General features: G+C 41.1%; 4 protein-coding genes across 6 annotated transcripts in view; 3 read left to right on the forward strand and 1 right to left on the reverse strand.

Annotated features, from left to right (window-relative positions):
- Positions 1 to 9,302, forward strand: part of LOC134804702 (MYND-type zinc finger-containing chromatin reader ZMYND8-like) — a 29,109-nt gene extending 19,807 nt beyond the window's left edge. For all 3 annotated transcript variants that reach the window (XM_063777853.1, XM_063777852.1, XM_063777851.1), the window contains exons 15-20: positions 68 to 212; positions 2,714 to 2,837; positions 2,970 to 3,090; positions 3,260 to 3,356; positions 3,632 to 3,738; positions 7,626 to 9,302. In XM_063777853.1, the coding sequence (XP_063633923.1) occupies positions 68 to 212; positions 2,714 to 2,837; positions 2,970 to 3,090; positions 3,260 to 3,356; positions 3,632 to 3,738; positions 7,626 to 7,751 (720 nt within the window). In that variant the 3' untranslated portion in view covers positions 7,752 to 9,302. The remainder of the gene's footprint in view (positions 1 to 67; positions 213 to 2,713; positions 2,838 to 2,969; positions 3,091 to 3,259; positions 3,357 to 3,631; positions 3,739 to 7,625) is intronic.
- LOC134804822 (uncharacterized) overlaps positions 1 to 17,212 on the reverse strand; it is a 470,867-nt gene that overhangs the window by 278,839 nt on the left and 174,816 nt on the right. The gene's annotated exons all lie outside the window — the stretch shown is intronic.
- Positions 1 to 17,212, forward strand: part of LOC134804792 (myotubularin-related protein 9) — a 312,849-nt gene that overhangs the window by 45,080 nt on the left and 250,557 nt on the right. The window lies entirely within an intron of this gene.
- Positions 13,735 to 14,970, forward strand: LOC134805059 (death-associated inhibitor of apoptosis 1-like). The gene is made up of 2 exons (XM_063778345.1): positions 13,735 to 13,798; positions 14,597 to 14,970. Exons 1-2 carry the CDS (start codon positions 13,735 to 13,737, stop codon positions 14,968 to 14,970), a joined length of 438 nt encoding a protein of 145 aa, XP_063634415.1.

Below are 17,212 nucleotides of genomic sequence, written 5' to 3' on the forward strand. Positions count from 1 at the left end.
CCGCTCCAGTGTCCACTCAGTTTGCACCCCAACAAATGTGGTTTTTATACCTGGTACTCTGTTTTAGCTAGCGGAGTTCTTCCGCCACCTACTGGAGGAGTCGCTGGTGCAAGTGGAGGACCCCACGGCCGAGACGGTGGCGCTACGCCTGCAGCTGGAGCAGGAGCGCTGGCGCTACCAGCACGAGCTGGCCGAGCTGCGGCGCACTAACGGTAATGCCTCATTTACATTCAGCCCCTGCCGCTGCCCCTCGCGCTGCCGGCAATAATTTCCTAAATACTGCTGCAGCAGGATCGAGAGGAGTGTGTGTTTACATTCTGCCCTACCACTCACTCCGCTTTCAACTTTCGGCAATGGAAATAATTACAGCGGCCGCGCTGTGTCTTTTTGCGATATGCAATTATGTTCGATATTTAAAAAGATATCGAATACAAAAAAAGAAAGTTCGTCATAGACGATGGTGAATGATATCTATCCATCGTAATAGAACTTTGTAAGAACCTAATATTTTTTTTAATAATTAATTTTCTATGTATTTAAGTATTTTGTATATTATACCGGGTGTGGCTGGTAATAGGATCTCATTGCTCCATTCCGGCCTTTTTGCTGATCTTAAAAAAACGAACAACACACGTCTTTCTCCTCCAGGCGCTCAGCGAGTAATGAGCGAGGGAGCAGAATGTGAACACGCACTGCCACTCGCGCTGCCGGTCCTTTGACTTCCGCACAAAAAACCGCCATTTTGGGGAGCGCCGGACAGCGCGAGTGGCAATGGCAGTGGCATGAGAAGTATCGTGTTTACACACTCGTCCTGCCCACTTCCCTACTCACTTCCCTGCTCACTTCCGCTGAATGTAAACGAGGTATTACACACACATCTGCTGCAGGACTCGCAAGTGCAGGGCCATACTAGAAATAATACGAGGGGCACACCGAAATGATCGGGAATAGAGTACTTTAAACTGAGCTACATTAAATCTTTTTTTATCACACGCGTACTGGCAACTGACAGTCACGATGCCGTTTTCACAATTTAAAAAAATAGCGTCATATTTTTTAAATTCCATTTTCAAATTGACAAGTCGCTGGACGAAATGGAGCTCACCCGTGAAAATTTTCGTGCCATTATTTATCACAACTTTCGCCGAGGGTTATCTCCAGATAACTGTCTTAATGAGCTTGTTTCTATATATGAAATGGAAGCACCGAGTCAAACGACTATATATCGTTGGTATGCAGAGTTTCGACGGGGTCGTGCCTCTCTCAGCACCGTGCCTTCAACAGGTCGGCCGAAAACAGCGGTGTCGCCCGAAAACGTCGCGGCTGTAGAAAAAATACTGAAAGAAGATAGACATGTGACATACGAGCAGATTCGGGCATCCATAGGCATTGGAATGACTGCAATCCACACGATTTTGCATGGTGAGTTGGGTGTCAGAAAATTGATTTCCCGGTGGGTACCCCATAATTTGTCAGAAGAGCAAAAGGCGGCTCGTGTCGATTGGTGCCGATCTACTCTAAAACGCTACAATGGAGGAAGGTCAAAAGCCGTTTATAACATTGTCTCGGGTGACGAATCCTGGATTTATTCCTATGAGCCTGAAAGAAAGCACCAGTCGGCAGTTTGGGTCTTCGAAGACGAGGTCAAACCAACGAAAGTTGTGCGTTCCCGCAGCGTGTCGAAGAAAATGGTGGCTTCGTTCGTCTCAAAAAAAGGACATATTGCCACAATTCCTTTACAAGAACAAAGAACGGTTACCGCTGATTGGTATATTACAGTTTGTTTGCCTGAGATGCTGGCCGAACTTCGCCGAGGGAACCCCACACGACGTGTCATCTTACATCACGATAATGCGAGCTCCCACACCGCCCGTAAAACAAATCAATTTTTGAACGAGGAAAACATTGAGTTGATGTCCCATCCTCCATACAGCCCTGACCTGAGTCCAAACGATTTTTTTACATTCCCTAGAATTAAAGATTTATTGCGTGGTCAACGGTTTGAGAACCCAGAAGCCGCCGTCGAAGCCTATAAATCGGCCATTTTGGCAATGTCGAGTTCAAACTGGAATTACTGTTTCAATGACTGGTTTAAAAGAATGCAAAAGTGCATTGATTGTAACGGAGAGTACTTCGAAAAACAATAAAATATAATTTATATATCTAGTGTACTTAGTTTTTTAAATTTCCGAGCATTTCGGTTTACCCCTCGTAATACCATCTTCGAAAGTCGAAAATTTCGTACAACTCCCTGTCCATCGTCTGAATCCGAATATGCCTGAACGACAAGTACAACAAAATATTGTAAGGTTGATAATCTAAGATAAATGGTGCTGTACAGCGTTTTACAATTTGTGACACCTTATGGCGTCATTCAGAAACGTCTGTACAGCGCCATATAAATAAGCTCTCAAATTAGTTTGATTTTCTTACGTATTTTCGGATTTCTTTGACTGCCCTCTCATTTTTTTGGCGCAAGTCTCAGATATTCAATTAAACCATTTGATCTCTACGGTCAGACCGTTACAGTAATAAATTAACCTTAATACATTCTAATAAAGTTAACTATTGCGTGCTATATAAAATAGTCGTGGTTGTTTAAAGGTTAAGAATTTTAAAGGAACCCAATTCCTATCATCTTTCTTAGAGTGCATGTTGATTGATTTTTCTAAATACATATTTAGAAAAATCATAAAAAGTATTACGATTTCAGAGGTGGCGCTAGTGGAGGTTCGAGCGGCTATGGATAAGGAGAAAACGCGCGCAGTGGCAGAGGCGCGGCGCCTCGCGCACCAGGAGCTCGAGGCCGCAGTTAAGAGTGCCAAGTCCAAGCAATGGTGAGCTTGAGATCATACTCGGAGTTTGAGGCTTGATTATTTCTTACGCTCTGACGTCGGTTGCTGACGTCGGTCGAGCGTATCGTGAGGCCGTCGTGAGAAAGTGGTCTAACACTATGGTTTATCATACAGGTGTGCCAACTGCAGCCAGGAGGCGCAGTTCTACTGCTGCTGGAACACCTCGTACTGCGACTACCCGTGCCAGCGCGCGCACTGGGGCCAGCACTACGCGCACTGCACGCAACAGCGGACGGTACATATTTAAGCCAGTTCTACTGCTTATCTACCCATTACAATAGTATCTTAAATGTGGAGACCTAATTGTCTTATAATTTATTATTTTTACGGTTGCTTGTGCAGTGTCTTCATATAAATGCAGATGCTGGTTATTCTTTTTATACCATACAATGTTGACATTACAGAATGCCTCCTCGCCGCCCACGGTGATTGCCAAAGTGACCTCGGCAGCCACCCGAACGTTGAACTCTGAACAAGCACAGAACAAGTCACCTGTTGCCGGTAAGATATTTTTTATCAGCACTTACGAGGTAACAGTAAAAGTTTTGAGTACCTCTCTCTCTCTCTCTCCCTCTCTCATCTCAGTGTAACCTCGGTTGCATTTTTAGTTCGTTTCTCATGCGTTTAGTTCATCTCATGAAGAAATGGAAAATAAATTAGTTCTAACATCCGTTTTTTTCTTTGACGCGTCGACTCTTCAGTAACTGCGTTCTTTAAAGGGTGGGCGACAGATTAATTTGCCTTTACACCTTATACAAGTTAACTTTTGGTCGCAGTGAGCGCGGCGGATGAAGGCAACGGGCACGCGGCAGCGAAGAGCGCGGGCGCCTCACCACAGGCCGCGGTCCCGACGCACGCCGCACCGCTTTTAGCCAACAAGCAGGTAAATAACTAATAACTAGGGCATGCTCCCGGGAATTCCCGGGAATATGAGAACCGAATTTTATAGAATTTTATAGTGTCAAAAGAACCGGTACTGAAGACCCGGTACCGGTACTTCCCGGTTCTCATCATATGACATATGATAGTAGTAATGTTTTAGTACTTTAGCTCGGGACATCATATAACATTTAATAATGGTGCTATGAAACGGGGGACTCAAATAACCCGACAAACCAACCTAGTAAAGTAGACATTCGTGCAGGCAGGCCGTGCCGTCATAGTGCTGAGTGCATCGACTACGCTACGGCCGGGCCGTGTGGCTCGGCCCAGGCGGAGGCAGTGTGTCGGTTAATTTGGTAAAATAGGTTGGAACGCCAATTAAGTGTTTGTTTACAATAAAATAAGTAATTTATTAATTCTTATGCAATTATTTATATGAAAATAAGTCATTCATAACGATTGTACGCTAACACAAACAATTTCTTAAAAGTAATCAAAAGATGCCTTGAGAACCGAGAAGAACCGGGAATCCCGGTTCTGGGCATGGCCGGAAATGAAGTTCTTGGTACCGGGACCGGTACTGCATGCCCTACAAATAACTTACGCTTCATACCCAATGCTTAGGGTGGTATTCCATCTGTCCAATGTGTATTGCGTCTAGATATGAGCGCCGCGCCGGCGCGCCGCCGCCGCCGACAAAATTTTCGCGCCGCCGCCGCCGACGCTGCGCTATCGGCGTGGCATCGGCGTGACCTTGTTAGATAGTACTACTTTCAGAATCAGAAATATATATTTTATTTAGTTTAGATCTTTAACAGCGCCAGTCTGAATAGCTTATAGACATTCAAAAGGTATTGTAAGTTGTAACTTATTGTATAATAAATAACTAAATAAATAAATAAATAATTATAGGTCCATATAATTAAAAAATATTGATGGTAAATTCAAACTTTTCTGTTTGGTAACCGCGCTAGTACTGTTAGGGCAACGAAATGACTAATTTTGCCAGCTGGCTAGCTCATCCGTCATCATCTCGGCCATAAGACGTCCACTGCTGAACATAGGCCTCCCCCTTGGACCTCCATACGTACCGGTTGGAAGCGACCCGCATCCAGCGTCTTCCGGCGACATTAATTCGGTCGTCTGTCCATCTTGTGGGTGGACGTCCTACGCTGCGCTTGCTAGTCCGTGGTCTCCACTCGAGCACCTTTCGACCCCATCGGCCATCTTCTCTGCGTGCTCATCCGTCATTCACCGCGAATTTAATCATTGCAAGCATGGATTGAATGTCTTTAAAAGGGGTTAATTTCAGATATTAAGTGTTTTCACGCCCAAAGGTCCGGCCGTTGGCTTCGCACGGAATCACGGAAGGGCCTCGGAAACGGAATCTGGTCTCATATAAGCTTGGCCATTGTTCAAATTTCAAGCTTTGCTTTCTCGCAGCCCAATCTTTGGCCTCGCATCGCTCGCATAGAAGTAAAACGCTATCTGAACCTCCAAATTTTCGGCCCTGTTTGGCGCCTAACTTTCGGCCTCACTTTTAAAATAAATGCTTGGTCATTAGATCTTCTCCGATCTTAGCTTCACTGCAGCACGGCCTTTAACCTCGCACCAATGCACCTGCAGGAAAGCTCCACTGCCCTCCTAAGCTAAAAGGCAGTTTTTCGACATTTTGCCAAAATTTACTTTTTGTGATATTCGTAATGTAGAGATCGAGATGCATCGACCTCTTTGGCCCGTTTTCCGATAAGTGGCTTAGTTTTCGTGAAAAATATCATTAAAAGACCGTATTTGCACTAATTTTCTAAGCGTTCCTAGTCTAAAAAGCGACTATTTGACAAAGCCAGGCTAAAACAACGTATATGCAGCTATACGTTTTTTTACGCTCTGGTTTGCGTAAAACCTTATCCACCATGTCTAGCCTAAAATAACGTATAAGCCAAAAACTAGGCTAAAAATACGTAAAAGACGCTATACGCGCTTTAAGATTAGGATCTTTAGCAAAATTTTAGATCTGATACTAGTCTAAAAAATCGTATAGTATTTTTTTTTTGTTTAAATGTCTCATACGTCATTTAAGCCTAGTATCACTTAACTTTTTTACGTCACCATAATAGTCTTTAAAAACGTATAAATGTTATACGTTCTTCTTATTTTGTATGGACGTCGTATTAAACGCAAACAAACTTTTATAATGGTTGAAAGTGCGTCTAACTAGTCTATAACGCAGTATATGCTTCAACCTTCGTCATGCTCCCCGCGCGCCGAAAGACACCCTTATGCTAAGTAAAAGCTGTCAGCCGCAAGCGCAGGCTTGTGGCTGCCGGTATGCGAGCGGAGGTGGCATTTTGCGCGCGAAATATTGACCGAACGCCAAAGTAAGAAAAATACTTTATTATTGCATTACCATCATATTTTATCAATAATATGTAGTGTTTACAATCAGTACCTTCGAGTATTATCATTTTTATCAAGGTATATACTTTGAAATTGCCTCGCAAATACTTACGCTCGACAGCAAATACGTCTTTCTAGCGTAGTTTGTGATGATGAAATTGTTCATACGTACTTTTCTACAGCAAACGTTGTTTAAGTTTTATTTTTTCATTCGACGGTTTGACTGCTTTTATTTAAATAAAATCAAATTTATATTAGAGCTAATTGTATCGGGTTTAATTCCCTATAAGCCAAGTAGGTATTTGACATTACGAAGAGTTTAAATCTTATTGAAACATGTTTTAAAGGGAAATTAAATGAGAATTCTTATGGACAGAATAACATTTTCCGCCTAAGTATTTAGATAACCAGGACAAAGGACCATGGGCATCTTTGTATGGAACCTGGGTCCATCCAAAAACCAACTGAGAGTTATATATATATATTAGGCCATTAAATACCTAAGTGGGTTTTATAAAAAAACAATATGTATCTTAAAATAAGTTGGTATGTTTGTGTATTAGGTAATAGTTGTATGTTAAAATATAATAACAGAGGCGCGCCGTAATCGGCGCTCCGGGCATTCGGCCGTCGGCCAAGCTCACACTTGGCATTACCTGCAGCTTCTGGCCTCGCATGGGAAGGCGTCGGAAACAGGTCTTCGGTGTTAGGTGGAGCTCGGCCCTGGACCTCACTTTTTGACATAAATCTGTTTTTTGGGTCGTAATTGGTTAATGACGGAGCTTGATTTTCCTCACTTCGGCTCTTTGGACTGTCGACCAGACGTTTCCCTGATACAGTCAATCCGCTACTTTTTACTAAGCACAAAAGATAAGGGCCTCGCAAAGATCTTCCGGCCAGGGCCTCGCCAAGATTAAGACCGCCTCTGATGCCGCGCGATACTGTTCATACTTTATAAAACTTTTTTCGTACCTTTATTGAATAAATTTTGCTTGAAATTGAAAAATGCACTTATTTTATAACTTCCTTACAGCAAAAACATGTTAACGGGTAAAATTTTGGTTTGAATTCGTTTTTCATTAATCAAAGGTGTTTCAAGGCCACGCCGCCGATTCGCCGCCGCCGCCGACCGATTTTGACCGGCGCGCCGCCGCCGGCTAAATGCCTATCGGCGCTCATATCTAATTGCGTCTCACATTTTGCTTAATGTGAGAGTCAGACGTTCCACATTGGACAGGTGGAATACCACCCTTAAGCACTGTCCAGTGAGATTCCGTGGCTAATTTCCCTGTTGTTATACAGATTTAATACTTTTTGGCCGAATTTAAACCGCCTTAAAGGTGTTTCCATGGGACGGTATGTATCCATTATAGTACACTACTACGTCGCTGTTTTTAGTTGTTTACAGGTGATATAGTAAATGTAGACAGAGTTCAGTATAGAATATAGTTAACTTAGAACACATAATGTATACGAGTGTATTATTTACAGTTGATGAACAAGGATGACAACGCGCCGAAGCGAGTAGTGACGTCGGGCGGGTTCCTGATAGTGGGCGCGGGAGTGGGCACGGGTGCGGCGGGGGGGGACGCGCGCCGCGCGCCGCGCCGCGACTGAGCCACGCTCTCCGTCACCAGCGTCTACCTCCTCGAACCCTGACTGAACCCAGTCCGCGAGTAGATAATGGTGCGACCCCAGCCAGATGTAACGTTTTATATTGGCATATCTACGCTAAAATAGATATTCGATCTGTCGATTCCGACTTGAAACTTCCTTATTATTTTAAGATAAGCTGTACAGTGATTTACTAACATACTGATCTGGGAAATTACGTAAAGACTAAGCGAACTCGACTGACATTGTGTAAAGATGGATTAGTGAATTGTGATGGCTCGACGGAGCCGCGGCGGGAGTAATACTGGGAGCGGCCAAATGCTAAAGCGGCCCTGAAGGAAAATAGGTAGTAATTTGGTTTTCTTTTATTTCTGTAAATTTGCGTATTTTTAAAGAACGTAGTGATATCGTTCGGATAGTAGGTACATGATTTATTCTAAAAACACTACATAATAAGTTGTACCTATGTTAGAATTATGTTGAATCCAAAAGTTCAAAATATACTGAAGTATTTCCTAAATAATAATAATTTTGAATTTTTAATACGTGTATCACACTGGATTGTAATTATACGATACTTTCATAGGTTTGTATATATAAAATTACCTAAATGTTTCGTTACAGCAAAAACAGTGTCCAACTAACTTTGTGCATACAAATATACGGCGATATACCAATCCGGTTGTATTATATGCGCCGGGCGATCGCATCATGTCGAGTTGTTGTTGCCGGTTTTTGTGTGCGTGTGTGCGAGTGGGACGCGCCGTCGTCGTCCGAGCGACGAACGCGGGTGAGCGCACTCAAGCGGCGACGTGGACTCATACTTAGGTATGGTGATTTCTGCCTGACTTAGTTTACTATGAGTTGCTATGAGGAACATGAGTAGTTCCTCGTAATTATGAATACTGAGTAAATAGTCTGCAGCTACATGCTCGATACACTGTTTAGTGTTCTATTAAATATTATTAAGACTGCTAATTTTTAAGTTGACTCGAAATGCATAGAATATTTGTTTTGTTGTTCAGTAATTCTTACTTATTGAATGCTTGTGTATTTTAATTTGATAATGTTGATAGTCAAGTAATAACACTTGGTCTCATCGCTTCACGTTTCCATGAAAAACAAATAGTTCAGTGTTTTGTTCATATCTACTGTAGTTATGACCAACGATTAAGTATTATATATTATTCCGTGTATTGTACATTTTTATCAAATCGAATTATGCTGCATTACTTTTATTTTATTTTTTTATTTGAAATAATCATTAATTTCTTATCTTATCTACATGTGATTTTTTCATTTGGCTTCAATCAATTTTTTTTAAACAAACAATATCTCAAGCATGTGTTTACAATAAAAAACAAATGTGTCTTGTAATATTTCACCCAATCAAAACATCCTGTGCAATAAGTAAGTGATTAAATTGATCAAGTGTTTTTACAGGAATCGCCTTGCTGTTTTATTCTGTAAATTATTTGTGTATACCAGCAAGGATTAGTATATCAGGTACTAATGTGTCTTTTAGATTCAATAAAGTAACAGTCCGATGAAAAAGTTTTTTATTACAATAGGTATAAAATGTAGTTACTTCCCAGAAGTATCTATCAGTATAAGTAGAGAAGCCACGAAAAGTGAATTGCCCGAATAAGGTCAATGCGGCCTAACTTGTCTGCGGTAAGTCGTACGAGTACATGAGCGCTTATTTCAAACGATTGTTATCTTCATCGACAAAGCAGCGATTGCTTTTAGCTGCAGCATTAAGCGTAGGTGTATAGTACATTGTAGGGGAGGACGGAAAACCGCTAAAAGATGGACGAGTGAGTTTGAGGGCCGACACGTTAGTGGAGGCCCTCAAATAATACGAGTCCATCTTTAGCGTTTCCGGCCGAGGCATTACATAGTGCTTTTCAGGACTACTGCGAGGAAATAAGAAAACATATGCATAACTATAAGTACTAACCCGCGATTTCTCTGGTAGCAAATTACCTGTGTTCTCTCTTGAATTTCGGTAGGCGTCAGCGTAAGAATATCATTTTCTTCACTAGAACTCATTTTTATAGCCGGCGTAGAGATAAGTGTTTCTTGTATTTTTTAGTCCAACACAATTTACACTATCCAATTCAGTACGTATTTTCCGATCCCGCCTTTTTTACTTTTTTTATCACTTTCAAGAGGCGTTTTTCTGTTGTTTGCTTCAAACCGACTCTAAACTTAGAAGCGTTTTTGCTAAAAAACCACAAACAGCTACAAAAGTAAAAAACGCCTTAAGCGTGAACTGAACATTGAATGAAACAAGAAATTGGTCCTATAAATAACCTAATTTTATTTTCACGCCACTGTTCGGAAATGTGGCAATAGATGGTCTAAAACCAAGCAGAGATGGGCAAAAATTAACTTGAATATGAATAAGAATAAAAACAGAAATTTTATTCTTATTCAAATCGATTTGAATTAGAATAATTCTTGCACTAGTTATTTTAGAATAAAATTAAGGTGAATAAATCATGTGACTTTTATTTTAAATGCGGAATAAAAAACAGAATAATTATTCTAGAAGTGGGACTATTCTAAATAAGGTTTTATTCGATTAAAATGTTATTTAGAATTAAGTTAATTTTTGTAGTACAATCACAAGTTGATTTTCACCCTTCTATTTAAAAGTCGGATTGATTTGATATTTGTTATTTTAGTTTAGGTACAATACCTAGCTAAGATGCCAATTTTTGTTTTTAAATTAATAACCAAATCGTTAGGTTAGGTAAGGCTAATAGGCTAAATTTTATTTAGCTGTTTTTAACGCTTTCTGTCTTTATCATTCTTACATATTAGTGCGATAGAGAGACAGAGATAGCGTTTCGTTGTAGTGGCGCAAACGATTGGCATGTTGGCTACGCACCCAAGGTGCCTAGCTAAGATGTCAATTTTTGTTTTTGTCGACCGGTCTGGCCTAGTGGATAGTGACCCTGTCTGCTAAGCCGATGGTCCTGGGTTCGAATCCCAGTAAGGGCATTTATTTGTGTGATGAACACTAATATTTGTTCCTGAGTCATGGTTGTTTTCTATGTATATAAGTATGTATTTATCTATACAAGTATGTATATCGTCGCCTAGTACCCATAGTACAAGCTTTGCTTAATTTGGGGCTAGGTTTGATCTGTGTAAGATGTCCCCTAATATTTATTTATTTATTATTATTTGTATCTCCGTTACAAACTCTCGGGTTTTTAAGCCCGGTCATTTATAAGGCGTGCGTGGGGATATAGATCCAACACGTAGAGGCCGTTTGGAGAGCTTTGATGTCATGTAGAACGCCTGCTGGAACCCATTCACGGGTACATAAATAGATACCCGTAAACCGGTTTCAGCAGGCATTGGGAGCTATTATAGAAAAATGGAAAGAGTCCTGGTCTATGGTTTAAAATTGGGTGGAAAATAAATCTGGGCTATTGCTAAGAGTTCCGGACACCTGCCATAACATTGTGTTATACAGTGTTATCGAGGCAGGTGGTGACTCGCCACTCGTTAGATGGGCACCTGATGCGCCATCGTGAAGACGGCCAGGTGCAACACCGGCATGAGCGGCTCAGGGGTGTCGAGAGGTGGTGCTGCGCTTTCTCCGAAGTTACTCGCGGCGTTATGCCCTTTAACACTTCCACCCCTGGAGCATATAGCTCTAGCGACTCCTCTCTGGACGGCCAATGAAGGCAAGCCAGAGCTGAGAGTCCTGCGGGTCCCCTTGGGGTCCACTCCGACCGACGAAGACACGCCGGAGACGGAGACCCTGACCGACTCTCGGGAGCACTCGGGTCCGTGGGGTCGTTACTCCCCAACAGCTCGCCACAAGCTGCCCTTATTATTATTATTAATTTAATAACCAAATCTTTGGGTACAATTTAGCTGTTCTGGGGGCCTAGCCAATATGCCAACGCTTGCGCTCCGACAACGAAGCGCTTTCTGTCTCTATCACTCTTACATATTAGTGCGATAGAGAGACAGAAATAGCGTTCGTTGTCGTGGCGGAAACGTTTGGCATGTTGGCTACGCTCCCAAGGTGCCTAGCCAAGATGCCAATTTTTGTTTTAAATTTAATAATCAATCATAGGTAAATTTACCTGTTCTGGGGGCCTAGCCAACATGCCAATCGCTTGCGCTCCAACAACGAAGTGCTTTCTGTCTCTATCACTCTTATAATTAATGCGATAGAGAGACAGAGAGAGCGTTTCGTTGTCGTAGCGCAAACGATTGGCATGTTGGCTACGCACCCAAGGTGCCTAGCCAAGATAACAATTTTTGCAGAGTCATGAGCAAAGATCTCCTAAAGTCCACATACCTAGCGCTGTCAGTCCATAATAACTTACTGCATTCCAGCGTGGGGAGGAGCTGCGAGTTCCTTCTTAATACTTCTCGAGAGAGCCCAGCGTTCGCTTGTAAAAGTTATGCACTCGAGACCTCGTAGGCATCTGACATACCAGCTTTATAGAGAGTGTGAAGTTTTAAGCGTTCGGCAACTATACATTCTGCGGTGCACTGTTATCGCTCATAATATAGTTCTAAAACTCCCGGACTACAATACGCTTCGTTGTCGGAGCGCAAGCAATTACCATGTTGGCTAGACCCCCAGAACAGCTAAATTTACCTAATGATTTGGTTATTAAATTAAAAGAAACAAAAATTGGCATATTGGCTAGGCCCCCAGAACAGCTAAATTGTACCCAAAGATTTGGTTATTAAATTAAAAACAAAAATTGGCATCTTGGCTAGGCACGTTGGGTGCGTAACGAAACGCTATCTCTGTCTTTCTATCGCACTAATACGTAAGAGTGATAGAGACAGAAAGCGCTTCGTTGTCGGAGCGCAAGCGATTGGCATCTTGGCTAGGCCACACGAATAGCTAAATTTACCTAATGATTTGGTTATTCAATAAAAAACTAAAATTGGCATGGTAGTGAGGCCACACAGCTGATCACAGCTGATCAGCTGACAAATAGATAAATTATAATTCTTTTTCACGCTTCAATAATAATTGGCATTCCAATGTAACTCGAGACGACACAATAAAATACAATTAATATTATTATGATTCATTGCGAGTTTCCACATGATTGAACTCAAACAAAGGATGTAACTAGTATACAGGGTGGAAAGGCACGACGATCCTTTCCGGAAATGGGAGATAGTTTAGCCTAAGCTCTATATTTTCTCCATAGAAACTATGTTAATATGGGCAACCGTTTCTAAATTATGGCCTTTTAAACATCCATGCAAAAAACTACTTTGTTCTAACCCTAACAGGTGACAGGGTCAATGAACTTACTTGTAAACAATCAGTATACGACAGGAAATTATACTAATTTGTTGCCATCTAACCATTTATAGGTCTGCTTACAACACGGTAAGAATCGTTGCAGGATTTTCGCTTTCTTAGTGGTTCCACTTGTTCAATACTTGAATGAAGTATTATGTTATTCCTTAATATTAATAATACTATCCACAACATTGTTTACAACGACAGTTCAAATGGTGACATTGACAACCACTCAAAAGTACGCAATCGTCTTATAAATATCTCTGGTTTCCTTGACTGATAAAAAGGTTTTAGTTTCTTAACACGTTTCACAAAATTATTTTCGAATAATTGGAAACTATCTAAAATAATAAAAAAATACAAGTAGGTTGTGTTAGAGGCACCAAATGTACATGCAAAACAGAACATTAGAATAAATACTTTTTCAATACCAAACTAACAAACCTTCTTGCGTGGTAGGAATTAGACAAAACGTCTGATGTTTGGAATTAATTTTCATTGAACTTTACTTATTTAATGTCATATTCGTCAAATAAAAATGCCGTTGTTAGATGCTCGTGGCTATTTAAATTTGTGGTGCTGTGTAAAAGATATGGTGTACCAAACGGAATGTGAAACTGCGGACGAAATGAGACGAAGGCTAATTGGTGCTTTCTGCGGAGGACAATCTGCGGAGGAAAAATGACGAAGAGCATACACTATCGCATGTGCATCGACATACTCGGGCACGGGCTGCGGCGGCGTTGTAAGACACGGAGGTACATTTGAACACCGTATGTGAAGAGAAGATAGTGTTAAATATTGGCAAAAAGTAATTATCTAAGAAAGTAATAAAATTGTTTGTAATATTTTTGCATTCATTTGATTTATCTGATATTTATGCGTCATTCATACATCATTGCGATTCTGTCAACGATCGGAAAAAAGTGTAAAGTCCCGAGCTTTCCCGACGGAGATCCTTAATCTATAGCCGTGATGTGCACATGCTATAGGGTTGTTACCACAGTTAAAAAGTAGTAAATTTGCAATTTTTTTTTTTACTCAACTAACGATTCTTACCATTACCAATCGTCTCTGTATCACTTAAACGACCTAATACTTCCGGGAAGGATCGTCGTGCCTTTCCACCCTGTATAAGGCCAACAGTTTACCAATAAAGCATTCATTAATTACCCGACTATAGTGGTGTTACTTTCTACCTTTCCGCATCATACTTCATGGCGACCCTGCCAGGATATTAGGCAAAAAAAAGGAGAGAGTACTTTCTACTCGTCCGCGCCATATTTCATGGCGACCCTGCCAGTCGTACTGCTTCTCAGCAGTCCTGGTGTAAACCGGTTCCGAGCCAACTAAAACGCGTCATATTTCACCGGTCGTCATAAATCATGGCGACCCTGCCAGTCGGGCTGCTCGAGGCAGCCCCGGCTTAGACGCCGCCCAGCCAGCCAGCCAGCCAGCCAGCCAGCCAACCAGCCAGCCAGCTAGCCCAGCACCAGCCCCGCCGCCACTACCAACACCGCCTGTGCCCAAAAGCAACCACCAGATGACTACAGGGCAGGACGAGTGCGGCATGTGCGCGCCGCCGCCGCCGGAGCCAGTGTGCTCCCGCACCCGCGCTACAACACCAAGGCCGCCCGGCTCCGCACCTTCAAAGACTGGCCCAAGAGCATGAAGCAGAAGCTCGAGGAGTTCGACGAGGCCGGATTCTACTACACCGGCCAGAGCGACAAGACCAAGTGCTTCTACTGCGACGGCGGACTCAAGGACTGGGAGGAGGACGACGTCCCGTGGGAGCAGCACGCGCGTTGGTTCGACCGGTGCGCGTACGTTCAGCTCGTCAAGGGAGAAGATTACGTCCAGAATGTCATATCGAAGGCGTGCGTCATCCCCAAAACGGTACCTGATTGTGAAAACTAACAAGTAAGCAAGAACACCAACTAGTTAAGATTTTTTTTCTCTCGCCTTATTAAACATATAGTTAAAATTATCATTAAGTATAAGTAATCTATAATCTATTAATCAAATCTATAAACTTATAAAATCAAAAAATCAGATAAGTGTTGCAACCAACAATTAGCCTGATCAGCTAAAAGTTATTGTGACTCTTATGCTTATGCTTTAAGTTTTCAAAACGATGATTTCCTTTCAAAACTGGGTAGCTCGTGGAAATAAATGATGTAAGCTAGGTACACCAGCATACAGCCAGGCAATAATCCTTGGAACCAAAACAATTCGAGCGAGCTCTCAATTGCAGCGGTCCTTGGGCACACGGAAAGTTTTTGTGTTCCGATGTGTGAAAACTGTCTGATAATACATTAATATGTATTAGCGCGTTATAATAAATTTTGTATCCTTATTACATACGTTGTATGTAAAAAAAAGGTCGGACGACCAGAGCGTTATTAAAAGGCGCTGTGTACTTTTTTTAAAAGACAGGTGACAAGTATCACGAAGTCAGCTTACATTATTTATTTTATTTCTTACAATATCAAACAATTTTCCACAAATCACGAGCAAGAATTCTGATGAAAAAAAAAGCAGGAAAATAATAGACACTATAACACTCTTAGAATAGATTTTTTTTTACCATAATTAAAAGAGTGTCCTATAACGCATAATATAAACACATGTTAATGCAACAATGTATTCAGTAGCTATCTTAAGAATGTAATGTTAGTAATAGGCATATAGCAAATTGTATATCCAGATAGCATTAAGATTTTTATTATATTCCAATATTCCAAGAGATAATTTTTAAGAACCAAATGTATACCATAGAATTAAGTACATATACTTGTAAACCAAAAATAGTTATATAAATGTACTATTTTTGTCTCAAAAAAAAAAGGAGAGAGTTGTAGTGAGGCCACACAGCTGATCATAGCTGATCAGCTGACAAATAGATAAATTATAATTCTTTTTCACGCTTCAATAATAATTGGCATTCCAATGTAACTCGAGACGACACAATAAAATACAATTAATAGTATTATGATTCATTGCGATTTTCCACATGATTGAACTCAAACAAAGGATGTAACTAGTATATAAGGCCAACAGTTTACCAATAAGGCATTCATTAATTACCCGACTATAGTGGTGTTACTTTCTACCTTTCCGCATCATACTTCATGGCGACCCTGCCAGGATATTAGGCAAAAAAAGGAGAGAGTACTTTCTACTCGTCCGCGCCATATTTCAGCATCTTGGTTAGGCGCCTTGGGAGCGTAGCCAACATGCCAATGGTTTGTGCTACGAGAACGAAACGCTATCTCTGTCACTCTATCGTACTAATATGTAAGAGTGATAGAGACAGAAAGCGCTTCGTTGTTGGAGCGCAAGCGATTGGCATGTTGGCTAGGCCCTCAGAACAGTTAAATTTCCCTAATGATTTGATTATTAAATTAAAAACAAAACTTGGCATCTTGGCTAGGCACCTTGAGTGCGTAGCCAACATGCCAATGGTTTGCGCTACCACAACGAAACGCTATCTCTGTCTCTCTATCGCACTTATATGTACGAGTGATAGAGACAGAAAGCGCTTCGTTGTCGGAGCGCAAGCGATTTGCATCTTGGCTAGGCCCCTAGACGAGCTAAATTGAACCTAATGATTTGGTTAGTAAATCAAAAAATAATACGGTTACTGAATCTATGCGACAGTCAATTTGTAAGATTTTATTCCATAAAATAGGTATAAATTAAACAAGAGACTGACTACATCTACCTAACTATACGTGACTAGTACCTATACCTATACGGTACCCAGACTACATTTTTATTCGTGGAATTTCGAATAAAAATCATGATTATATTTATTTGATTAAGAATAAGTTATTCTCATTCAATTTTTTCTCCTACGAATTATTCCAGACCAAAATTATTTGAATATTTTTGACGGGACTACGAAATCTTATTCAAATAATGATTTTATTCTTGAATGCCCAACACTGAAACCAAGCTGGAAAGTAGGCGATAGCTGTAGCACCTGAACCACCACTACTACAATGTTTCATTGTTATCGTCATCTGTCATTGGTGACGGTTCGCTACAGCAATGAGTATCATTTAAAAATTAAAACCAAAATATTACTTTGCTAATCCGCGAAAAGATAACGTGCTAACCCGTTATACTTACTTGCGTATTTTTACATGCATTTAAT

The sequence above is a fragment of the Cydia splendana genome, chromosome Z (assembly GCF_910591565.1).
Source record: "Cydia splendana chromosome Z, ilCydSple1.2, whole genome shotgun sequence".
NCBI classification, from domain to species: Eukaryota; Metazoa; Arthropoda; class Insecta; order Lepidoptera; family Tortricidae; genus Cydia; species Cydia splendana.

Coding starts and splice junctions, on each gene's coding strand:
- LOC134805059 (XM_063778345.1), top strand. CDS start 13,735: ATGACGAAGAGCATACACTATCGCATGTGCATCGACATACTCGGGCAC. Junction 13,799..14,596: donor GCACGGGCTGCGGCGGCGTT/GTAAGACACGGA, acceptor AGCAACCACCAG/ATGACTACAGGGCAGGACGA.